We start from the raw sequence: 13,260 nt of genomic DNA, 5'->3' as shown, positions 1-13,260 counted from the left end.
CAGTAATGCGGCCACAGCCACAGGATAAGAGTGCTCTCTACTTGAAACCACTCCCAATTTCTAATTCCTATTCCTACTGAAGAGAGAGAGAGGAAAAAAGTAGATCCGTCGAAATGAGATGCTCCCATCTGTGGAAACGGGATATTCGTTTTTTTCGACCTCCTTAGCACTCTGGCCAGATTAATTGCAATATCCTGACCGAGGATGGGATTCAATTTATCCCCAAATATCGAGCTTGCAACTGCTTCTGGGGAAACTAATGGAGCCCAAGGGCATTCTCCTCCGACATGTATCCATTTACGATACCGGTTGGCAATATCCAATTTGTTACTAGGTAGAAGGAGCAAAACATCCAATTTTTGCCTCTAATAATGGATGAAATTGTTATGAAACCTTATATAAAGAGAAAATGTGATACTTTCACAATATCAACTACGATCTTATATTATTCAAGATATCTTTGATTTTTTTTATAAATCCCAATACTAAGTTGAAAACATAAATATATCGTGGAATGGTGGATTGTAAAGGTACATCGAAAGCAAAAAAGTTATTTCCCATATACTTATCGGCTATTAAAAAGCCCGTTATCACCACTATATCCGACCTCAAATGCATATTGTATATTATGGTAATCTAGTCTTTAAACTTTAACACGTTTTCAACTGTTGACAGAAATCCGAAAAGTATGTTTTATTTTATAAAATGAGTAAAAAGTTGAATTTTAACTTGTTAAAAAACTGAAAAGGTATTCAACTGACATTTGGTACTAAACATCAATAGTGCTTTTAATTTGTCTGTCGCTCAATACAGGTAGAATTTAATTGATGGTTAATTCATTTCAGGCTTCCATTTTGGGGTTTCTAAAATTATCCATCTATGCTTTCCTTCTGTTTGTCTTTCTTTAGCACTGTAATATATTTCAGTAATACGAGGGTTGCTATTTATATTTTCAGCCTAAAGATGAAAAGACAGTAATTTATGGTTCAAAATTGATTTATTGTTTTCCGAAGTATTCTCCGTGATAATCAATACACTTTTGCATTCGCTCGGACCAGTTTTCGTTACACTTTTCTCTCTCCGATTGAGGTACCTCCAAAACATGGTTTTTGAATGCATCAAATGCTTCTTCACACGCCGAAAAACGTTGGCCACGCAATTTTGTCTTGTTAAACAGGCTTAAGAAGAAGTCATTTGGTGATAAATCAGGGCTGTACGGAGGATGACCCATCAATTCGACGTTTTGGTCAGTAAAAAAGGTAGTTTTTTCAGCCGATCTGTGAGAGCTTGCATTGTTGTCATGATGAAGAATGCTCCTTCGTTGCCGCTTCTTTTTCCGTATTTCACCAAGCACTTCTGTGGCAAACAAACGCTTGTGTACCATTCAGCACTCACGCTTCTACGCTGCTCTAACGGTACGGTTGCCACATGTCCAGTTATTCCGAAAAAACAGACGACTATTTGCTTTGATGTTCATCGTGCACGAATCACTTTTATCGGATTTGGCTCGTCTTGGAACACGCATACATTGTATTGCTGTTTTGTCTCGGGCTCATTCGCACAAATCCAAGATTCGTCACCTGTTTAAATGTCTTACACAGCTTTTGATACACCATGATTGTATTTCTTGGGCATTTCTTGGAAAAATTGACACGAGCATTTATGCGGGATTCAACGCGAACACATTTTTTTCACGGCTAAATGTTCATGAAATATCTTAAAAATGCTCGTAATACTAATCCCCAAGGATTCCTCAATCTCAGGATAAGTCGCATGAAGCTCATCCTTTACTACACTTAGTTCTTGCAGAGTATCAATGTTTTACGGCTCAAGAACTGCTTTTGGACGACCTTCACGACTTTCGTCGCTGACCGAACGGCGGCCATGATGGAATTCTTTACACCAGCGTTTCACAGTCACAAAGGATGGAACTTTATCGGCAAAAGTGGAAGTAAGTTGATTGATGCACGCCTGTCTTGATAATTCACGTCGAAAGTCGAAAAAAATCATCGCACGAAAGTATTCACGAGTATTCACTACTTACAGAATGAAATGTTTATTTCTGAGATACTTAAATCATTCCCTTTGCCAATATGGGAATATTAAAATTGAGAAATATATTATTGACGTCATAAAACACTTTGAGATTAGATTGGTTTTACGTTAGTTTGCACGAATACTTGAGCCTCGAATTCCTATAATTGCTTTCATTTTTTATTGAACCGTTGCACTGAATATTTTTGCAGAAATCATTCACAAAAAGGTAACATATTTTACAAGGTGATGTCAATCCTTAGGTAATTTGTTAAGAGTGCATTGCGTAAAATTCTGAAAAATTTTTCATCACCTATGAACAAATAAACATTTCATTGATGAACATCCTAAATGGTGCATTCAAATGCATTATTTTGTGACAACCAAACCAATTACCTCCATTGAAAAGCAACATTTGAAAACGTGAATAAGTAAAATGAACATGGCCACCATTTTGAGTGTGCAATAATTATTTGCCATTACGGTGGTTCCGGAAAATTTACTGTTGCGGATTACCCAGCAGTTTCTATGAATTAAGTAAAATAAAGTAAAAAATAAATTTTGTCGACATAATAATTATTTTTTGGCTGGAATACAGCGTATAGATTAGCCATTAGACATAGCCATGAAGTAATGAAATAAATATTAGTGTTTAATATACTTTTTAATGAAGAACGTTTTCATAACTACTCACTTAAACTGAACCATGACAAGTAAAGAAGCCAAAGTTACTTGAAAAATATGAAAACGAATACACTATAAAAACAAACCATTGGGCTTGAATTGATCCATAGAATTAACGGATTAATTCCTACGGCTTATTATTAAAGGGTTAAAACGAACTATTTTTACCTTTGCATTAGCAATGAATAAGTTACCTCAGTATTCAAATCTTAGATGATGAACAATAGAGGCGGCATATATCTCAAATATCTTCATATCTGTTATCATTATTAGTACGAGGATGTGTTGACTGAAATCCCTGAAATTGCGCTGCAATTTACTAACATCGTGCCAATGTCTATTTTCTTTTCCCACAGTGATAGACATGGTTTTATGAATTACCTACAAGTGGCAGCATTACACCAGAAGGTAACAATAAGGCCATAAGGCCAAACATTAGTGTAAAGATGGCTGCTCAACTTTTAAAATGCACTACAAAGAAAGAGCCATCTTTCATTTGTTTATTCAGTATTACTAATCTTAGTATTTTAAATAAAGTAGAGTAATGAGTAAAATGTCTTAACTCATTGGCAAGTGAATGTCCAGAATGATGATTTACACAATTCACTTTAGAAATTACGCATCGACTATAAGTTCCTAAATAACTTTATTTCAGGATCCCATCGACACACTTCACAGCAGAGGCTTTTAGAGCAGTTTGTATTTTTTCTAAAGATAACTTTTGATGCGCTGAAAAAACCTCTATTATACGCCAAGAGGACTAAATGTGAAATCAGTGAGTACCTATAGGAATATATGCGTGAATACCTTTAGTATTCTGTAAATTAGGATGCATAAAATATGTAATCATTACGGGTTTCCTTTTACTCAACCTCGTATAAATTATCACCTGGCAAAACTTCCATGTCCTAAATTGAATGAAGATTTAGTATGTCTTAATTTTTTAACGTGATGATAAATTAAAATCACTCAGGAAAATTTCACACATAATATTTTCAGCCGAACATAGTTTCACCACCCCGTTTTATTATCGAGAATGAAGCTCCAAAAGCATGAAAAATGATTTTTCAAAATTTCACGACTGATTTTGACTCGTTATAATGAACGCTAAGTATTTACCCCTATTAAAGTTTGTTAATTATAATATTACTACTGCAGGTAACTGCTTGAATATTTCCTAATCTTGTTTTAAATATCCTTGGAACTGCAAATTGATAAGTCACGTTAGCATTAAAACATACTATTTTGGGTACCTAAATTTAGGGAAACATCAACTAGATTCAAAAGCACATTTTCTTGCTTATAGCGGCATATAAAACCGCGGAGTGAGCAGAAAATACAGACGAGGGATAGAGTCGTGGCTAACGTTTGTTGAGGCGACAAATACACAAAACTGGAATGGCACACACCAGTGTAAGGGGACATCGAGTACGAGAAACGAGAGCAAATAGGGAACCGCGACGTTGCACCAAGATGAATTGGACATGAGAATCTGAAAGGAAGTAGTGGACAGGAGGGGCCGGAGGGAGGGAATTGCGTGGGATCGAGTACCCTCTGGAATTGGAAAAAATATAATAGCCTTTCATATTCCTACAGGACTAATTCCCAGGGAAAATTGTTTTCCTAAAAACTCCAGTCCTTTCCGTCCCACTGAGCGAGCCATCCGTCCTCGAAACGGTACTTCACCTATACGGAAGTGATCGGTTGTAAGGTGTCTGGCGGACAGAGAGTAAAATGAGGACAGGTGGTTATTTAAGAAGACTATTCGTGATTCAGTGAATCGTGCAACCGGACTCATCGATGCTACCGTACGGAACGGCGTCGCTTCCAAGCCAGATGGCTATGAGTCATCGCTTGGGTAATTCTCCCCACCTTTTTCCTTCCCCCTTGCAAATGTCCTTTCACACACAGCTAGCCTCTGTTACCTTTTCACGTGATAACAGGGCTTATAACTATAGCTCAAAGATGTAGGTTAAGTTGCGCTTTTAACGACACAACCCGCTTAGTCTCACGAATTCATAATCCGTTTGGTTAGGCGTTCAACACTGTTAAATGCTTTCATGAACTGCGTATTATTGCCAATATATATATATATATATATATATATATATACATATATATATATACTTATAAATATATATATATATATATATATATATATATATATATATACATATATATATATACTTATAAATATATATATATATATATATACATATATATATATACTTATAAATATATATATATATATATACATACATACTATATATATATACTTATAAATATATATATATAATATATATATATATATAAATGAATTAGTTAGTGCTTCCTCATAATAAGAAAGGATGAATTACAGAAAAACCTTTATTTTCTGGGTTGACAGATTCCTCTTAGATTAAATGAGTTCTTTTTTTAAAAATAGTTTTTGTATTTGAAGATTTGAAGGCTTTGGACGTTCTCTAACGAATATATATATATATATATATATATATATATATATATATATATATATATATTGTATTTGAAGATTTGAAGGCTTTGGGCGTTCTCTAACGAATATATATATATATATATATATATATATATATATATATATATATATATATATATATTCGTTAGAGAACGTCCAAAGCCTTCAAATCTTCAAATACAAAAACTATTTTTAAAAAAAGAACTCATGTAATCTAAGAGGAATCTGTCAACCCAGAAAATAAAGGTTTTTCTGTAATTCATCCTTTCTTATTATGAGGAAGCACTAACTAATTCATTTTTTTTCATTTTTACCAACATCAACAATCTGAAATTAGTTAAAACAAAACAACAGATTTTCATAATTCAAATTATACATTCAAACATACAAAAATATGTTTTTTAATTTTAACAATTTCAATTTTTCGTTGAATCGGTCAAGACAAATGATTTTTATGCTTTAAAACTGTCACATTATGATACGTATCATAGCGTAACAGAACCTTTAAGGGTCCTTGAGGCAAATTGAATTAGTTAGAAATATGATATAATGGAAATTGTAAGTAAAGATCTCGCATATATTTGTCATTTTAGGTAATAAAGTATACGTAATGTCGATATTTTTTTCACGTGACATTTTCAAAAAAGAAAACATAAATTATGTTTTTATTTTTAAAGATTAAATGCATTTTTAACGACCGTTACGCAACCGAGTGGAGATCGGGAGTAAGAGTACACCCTGGGAAATCCCTTATATTTGGTTTCTGCCGGGAAGAAAGTAGGGGAAAAGAGAATCCTTCAAATTCCGTTTCAACGGCCAATTGATTCCACCGCTCGCACGCTGGAACGTGCTCTGGAGGCGACGGATAGTCGGGAAGGGTAGCATAAAATAAAATAACATCGCACTCCGGCGGACGAAAGGGGACGCAAATAATAAATCCTCTTGGGGAGAAAGAAAAAAAAATAAGGTTAGATCGATTACCTTGGAGTAGAAGAGTATTGAGCATCGGGGACGTTCACCACTCTCCCTACACGTTTGCAGGTGTTCACGCTCACGTGACTATGAGGAGAGGGGAAAGAGGGTGGGGAGAGGGGAAAAAATAGGGGGGGGGGAGGAGAGTGTGAATCCTTCCGGGGAGTGAATGTAGAATAAAAAGTTCGAACGAAAAAATCCAAAAATCCCTTCTAATGGATTTTCATATGCAGGGTTTAGAAATCGTCGACGACTGAGCTCATTGCCTCTTCCTGCAGAGCCGATGGATGGGAGTCGATGAAAGCCCGATCAGAGTGCTAGGTTAGGTGCGTGTTGGTGTGTCCGTTGTGAGCATACAGTCTGTTTTTTCTGTATCGCGGCGTTGCAACGTTTTTCTCCTTCCGGCTGAGCTTTATATGTATACATATGTGTGAGTGGATATATGTATATATACATGCATATGTACATACGTGCCTAATGACGGGAGAAATGGTTAAAACGTGTGCATATATATATATATATATATATATATATATATATATATATATATATATATATAACTTGGACAGCAGCAAACAATATAAGAACACTCACACGTTATTTCTTAATAATTTTGACGGAATTTAGCTCCGTCTTCCTCGTCACTGACTACTGGCTACTGTTTCTTCCGAGGAAGGTGGAGCTAAATTCCACCGAAATTATTAAGAAATAACGCGTGAGTGATCTTTTTATGAGTTTTTATATTGTTTGTTGCTATTCAAGTTTGTTATTCAACACTTCCGTGTTACTTCGACGAATTCATCTAAATATATATATGTATATATACATACTTATATAAACATGTGTGTGTTTAAATATAAATTTATTTATTATTTATAAACACAAAAAATACTTTCTCACACGAAATATCCGCGCCTAAGGACGGGAGCAAATTGATATATAAAATATATTTCCACATGAAAGGGCTAATATGTGTGTACAGGGTTCGTCCGGAAAATAAGTGTACTGACTCCTGGGCTGGGCGCGCCGCTCCAGGCGCGCCCAGCACCGCTCTGACGGGCTGCGATTGGAGGGGGGTATGCTGGCAAGCGACGCTGAAAAAGGCAGTCGGCTCTGAGCTGTGGTGTAGTGAGGAGCTCTGTTAACGCGAACCTCCACGCTCGACCCACGTCACGGAACACGATGCCGAAGTTTTTGGAGCAGCGTTATTCCATCAAATTTGCGGTAAAGCTTGGGAAATCGTCTACCGAAACTGTCGGTATGATTAACCAGGCTTACGGGGAGTCAGCCATGTCCAGAAACATGATCTTTCGGTGGCACAAGATGTTCGTGGAGGGCAGAGAAGAGGTCGACGACGAGTCTTCGAGAGGTTCCCGATAATGCCTTCGCGGGAGCGTTCCAGGAATGGGAACGCCGCTGGAACAAGTGTATCGACTCACAAGGGTCCTATTTTGAGGAATATTAGCTTAAGATATGTAAAAGTGTAATAAATTTTTTTTCCTGAGCTCAGTACACTTATTTTCCGGACGAACCCTGTATGTGTATACACACACACACACACACACACACACACACACATATATATATATATATATATATATATATATATATATATATATATATATATATATATATATATATATATATATACACATATATACATATATATATATATATATATATATATATATATATATATATATATATATATAAATACACACATTAAGACGCCAAATCGTTGGTGCGCTGGCTTTGCTGAGTGCGGGGCGGGCGGAAGAATTCGGTTCCTGGGAGCGTTCCGGAAGAAATCGTTCAAATTCCGAAGTGGTGTGGAGATTCGGAAAAACTGGTGAGCAATCCCTTCGAATGGAGACAGTCCTTTCAATATAGAGCCGTTGAAACACTTTCCTGAAAGGGCATTTGGTATGTACTCGTGAAAGAAAAGTTTGTGTAACGACGTTAAACGAGAAAAATCAGCAACACTTTATATTCCGCGATCCTTAAGAAACTACAGGCTAAATATATTTTGTTTCTTGACCCGACGATTTCAGTAAACGATTAAGGACCCACCAACCTATATATACTGCTTTATATTAAAATTTTTGAATATAATTATGAACAAAACTCGCAATATTTTATCATTTTCTCATCATTAATAATTACATGGATTGCGTATTAATAATTTGCTGTTGTGATAGATAGGGAGAATAATAACCATCCCGTTGCAATTTCCCTCTCTGGGAACAGCCGTAATCAGCCGCCTCCCTCTTCACGCTGTTGGAATACCATACGCTCCATTGGTGTGTGGTATTACACACGAGTGTTGCAGCTCAGCTATTGCCAACCCCGATTGGCTATCGGCCCTTCGAAATCACAACCCGAGAGTACTGTAATGAGATCAAGGACCCAGAATCAAGTAAGTATCGATAAACGGGTCAAGATTATTATGGGCGGGCGGATTAAGATTTTGATATTTCCATTTTGACCTCCATCCAGTTGGAGTATGAAATTGTCTACAAATCACATGATTCTGACTACATAGAACTTTTTTCGGGTCATATTTACCTGTTGTATTCCCTTTGCATTATCTGTACCTTAACCTGTGCTTGAATTTAATTCTGATAAATGCTCCGTAATGAACAATGATTAACCAGACATTTTCCGTACCCAAATCACAAAAAAAGTTAACCTTTCATTTTGAACAAATATGCTAGTTATCTTGTATTTTTATAATTACGTGTCATAAAAAATTGGAATATCTTAACCTGAATTTTCTGCCATCAAAACATTTAACACATATAATGTCTTTATTGTGGTTCACGCTAGTTCAGGGGCAGAGCGTTGGACTACTCACCGGAGGGCCCGGGTTCAATTCCCGGGCAAGCCTCTCTGGGCACCTACAGCTGGAGCTGAGATTTTTCAGGTACCAGATGTTCCAGGGAAACCATAACCGGCACGGGGAAAGGAACTGGCCCCCTATCCTGATGCGTGAATTTCACACACCGTCGAGCTTAGTATTGGGTGAACTCTACCATCACCTACCAAACCGACCTTCGGGTTGATTACTGTGTTTATGGTTTAATGTCTTTAATGACGAGTGTTTAAGTTTGGGCTGAACAGCCCCATCTCTCACTTAACATTTCGTCAATATTACTCAAAATGATCGATATTGATTTAATAGTGATCTAATCACTACAACGATAAATAACTCGATGGTCGGTTCGATAGGTGAGGTCAGAGATCACCCAGCAAAGAGCACCTATACAGGTTATTAAAATTACAAATTTACATGAGAATGAGGGGGACCAGCTCATGTTCCTAGTGCTTTCACATATTAGGTCTAAAAAAAATTCACAGAGGTTATATGAATTTTATGGTGGCCAAAGACGTCACCTGGATCGAAACACGGGAGTTCTGGTGAGCAGACCAGCGCTGAATCACTTTCCACGCTCCGAGGTCTAATAATAATATGTGATATATGGGTGGAATCTATTTCTGTTTGGTGTACATTAATTCCTATGCAAACAACGTTTTACCTTGTATTTTTCTGTATTTTGCAGACTGGCCTTCGATGACCCGAAATCCCATGTCGCGGGCCAACTCCCCTATGCCGTCACGGCCTTCTAGATGAGGACCAAGATTTGCAACAACCCTAGCTAGAAGCCAACTCCTGAACGTTGAGGCAAAGCCCTCGGACTTCTCACTGTTCCCTTCGATTCCACCACCCCGTCTCCCTCTCCCATCCCCCACTCGCCAACCACCTCCCAGGACCCCCAACCCCCTGGCCCCGCACACGTCATCATTCACTGAGTGATGACACAGGATGAAGCCTCTGTGGGCGGCCCATCTCCTCGGCCTACTTGGCTTCCTCGCGTCAGCGCCCAACAGGTGAGTGTGATTGGAGGTGGGGTTGCTGCGGCGGCTTTAATTGAAGTTCGAGTCACGTCTCCCGAGGGGAGAGCCGGGATTTGATTCGAATGGTCTCCGGTCGAGAGTCATTAGGGGAGAGGATGGGTGGCGGGGGGGGAAGGAGGAGGTGAGGGTTGGGGGTGACGTCGCAGATGGATGGACCCCTGGGACGGCCCCCGTGGGCGCTGTCCAATTCCTTCCTGCGAAGATTTCGCGCTCAAGACGCTCCAGCTGTTTATACAACCGGGATTGAAATTCGTCGAAATGAAAGGAGACTCTTCCTTCCGAATCTTCTCTTCGTCTTGCGATGGTCAAAGGAGATCTACTTCCCGTCGGCGGGTTTTCCTTGGTTTTTCGTCTGCCTCATCACCTCTTCCCTCCGAGTCTTTTTTCGGATTCGCGTTCTCGTTTTTTGTTGATCCACGTGTCGTTTGGTTTCTTTGTCCCGAGGCGGCATCTTGTCAATGGATGACTTCAACTTGACACTACGTTAAAGTAGCTCTCTTCCAAACATGACTTTTCCGTAGAACTTACTCCAAATCCTTCCTGATGAGAAAGTATCGATTGGAGAAGTGATTCTTGAATGCAATAAACTCTCTTTTTAATGGGCGAAAATGGTAAAAATTTCATCCCGGTCATAAAATGTCTGCAATGCCACCCAAGAAGCTTATACACTAGTTTTACTCTTGTAGTTGGAAATGAAATTCTTATAGATACAAAGCGATTTCCTTTTTGTCGGGAATTACAAATTAAAATATAATCCACCTTAAACTAATTTAATCTTAAATAAGTTTAGTACCCTGAATTTATTCTATAAATTTCGACATCGGCACATTACAATTCTGTAGTATTTAGTTTCACAATTAAGGATTCACTAGAATAAATTACGGCATCTCCAGAATTAAAATAAAATATAATATTATTTAAGGCTCAAATAATGAATGCTAACAATAGTTGCTAGGCCAAATAAAATATTAAAAACCTTGCTCTTATTGGGGAACGGATTTATCGAGCTCATGGATGAATTGATATGTATGGATGACTAATGAGTATCTTTATGTAACACAAAGAGCGACGACCGCTTGTTTCACATAATCGCCAAACGTGCTTCTTTTACCTGTAGCCTACCAAGTTTGGGTAAATTTTAGATGAACTTATCGAGTTACGGTAGCTTTGCATAGGTTCAAATTTATATTAGAGGCGTTGCAGTGCTCGACATGACTCCAGAAGGGAGATATTCTTAGAAATAATCAACCGGCTTGGGGTACACTGTGGTACTAAGGCGCCATATACTACGGTACTACTCGGCCCTTACTAATGTGACACAAAATATCTATAAACCCCAAGCTACATGTTACAAAAACTCATTCATCAGCTCTATCAAAATTTCAACTTTCCTTAATAATATTCAATTGCACATGCTTTCCTTCTCTGCGCCTCGCATTCCGACAAAACATCCCTCTATTACTGTCTGCAACATCCCTTTAGTTAAATACCTTTCAGTATCTCCTGCATCGACTTTACCTGCCTTCTAAGAACGTATTGCAAAGTCTCAGCCACGATTCGATTCATTATAAAAATTTTGTATGGAGGAAAAATGCTATTAATATGTAATCATTCTATGACATTCTTCCAACAAATATCTCCCTTACCCTATCATTACGAGAACTTGATTCATTTTCTGATTGCCACATGATGAAATAATATTATTTTTTATATTTTGAGATAATAATATATATTTCTAGTCAAAGAAATTATGTATCACAAAATATTCTCAACAATGCATTCGTCATCATTCCCGTGAGTTTAAAAACGATTTCTTAAAAGTGAAAATGTGGGAAGCATTTTTTAAATGCAGATTTTTACGAACACTAAAATGATGAGCAAAAGACGGTTGTGATGAAAAATAAAGAAACAGAATAAATAATCAGAAAATGTGTAAAAATATTAGACTAATATAATGTGGCCAAATGGTAACACCCCCAACACACAGCAAACAGCAGTTGAAAAATAACTAGCATATTTTATCGTCCCTGTAGATTAATCTTCAGGATAAATCAGCTTTACTGCAAATGCATCCATGTAGATGATTCATTTAAATTGTCAAATTTAATTGATACCATTTCGCAAGCGACGCCGATGCCTTAATTTTAGATGAAAAGGGTACTTGTTTGCCTGTTCTGTCTTAAGCATCCGGGACACGAGGGTCGAATCGACGTAGATTTTGGAGTCCCACGACCATAGGGGAAGTTTTGGTCGGATTGAAGGCGAGGGGAAGGGAAGGGGTTTGATTCGAGGCCCGAGGGATTTCCGTCCCCTGCTCCGTCACGCCCCTGCAGACACAACTGCGGACCGAGGAGTCGACTGCCCTGGGCCCAGGAAGACGTCATCCTTCCCCACGTCAACATCCGTAAACACGGCCACACACGCACACAATAGCGCAGGGGGAAGAAACGGGTGGAGGGGTGCCTTTCCACGCCCGGCGGACGTCGACGACGGTCACACGGGACCCTCCGTGTCTCCTCTACCGAAGGCGCCGGATATATTCCTTCGAGAGAGAGAGAGACGGCGGGAGAGATGGTGTCGTGACGGCAGCGCTTTGAGATAGTGGATTGTTTTATCTCCCCGCTCCGAGGTGACGAGATGGACAGCCGTGGAGAGAGCCATTTAAAGCGGGACGCACGAAATGGGGCCCGCATCTTGTTTTAAATCCCCACTCGCTTCAATCTTTGCTATCTCGAGTATCCTGTGTCTTCAGTCTGCCCGTTCTCTCCCAGTTCGAAGGTCACATTCCACCCCTTTGACGTCTCCTCCTTTTGAATTTAACCCCCTGAGCTTCCCTTGACCTTTCCACTTTGCCCTTTTATCGGTCACTTTCCGCTTCGGTCGGCGTTCTTCCTTTCGGTGGCGGCAGACGGACAAACTCATCCTCCGAGAAAAGCCCGCTGCTTTCCAATCGCCTCTTTTCCCGTGATTCATCTCCGATCTCTTGACCACTCCATCTCTCGGACCATTGCCTCTTATTTTATTTATTTTTGGATCGGACATCGTCGTCGCCCGAAGCCTTTCATCCAGATATCGCTCCTCAGTACCATCTCACTTTTCGATGGATTTATTCCAATCTTCCGAGGTCACCCAGCCAGCTTAAATCGTTACTTGACACTTCCAGCATCTATTGAAACGCCAAA

General features: G+C 38.6%; 1 protein-coding gene across 1 annotated transcript in view; it reads left to right on the top strand.

Annotated features, from left to right (window-relative positions):
- Positions 1-13,260, top strand: part of LOC139685956 (gamma-aminobutyric acid receptor alpha-like) — a 357,245-nt gene that overhangs the window by 164,283 nt on the left and 179,702 nt on the right. The window contains exon 2 of the mRNA XM_071583091.1: positions 9,724-10,051. Coding sequence (XP_071439192.1) covers positions 9,987-10,051 — 65 coding nt within the window. The 5' untranslated portion in view covers positions 9,724-9,986. The remainder of the gene's footprint in view (positions 1-9,723; positions 10,052-13,260) is intronic.

This window comes from Hetaerina americana, unplaced genomic scaffold (assembly GCF_022747635.1).
Source record: "Hetaerina americana unplaced genomic scaffold, ioHetAmer1.1.p SCAF_122, whole genome shotgun sequence".
NCBI lineage: Eukaryota > Metazoa > Arthropoda > Insecta > Odonata > Calopterygidae > Hetaerina > Hetaerina americana.
Note: the sequence above shows the minus strand (reverse complement) of the source record. Positions and strands in the feature narration are given on the sequence as shown.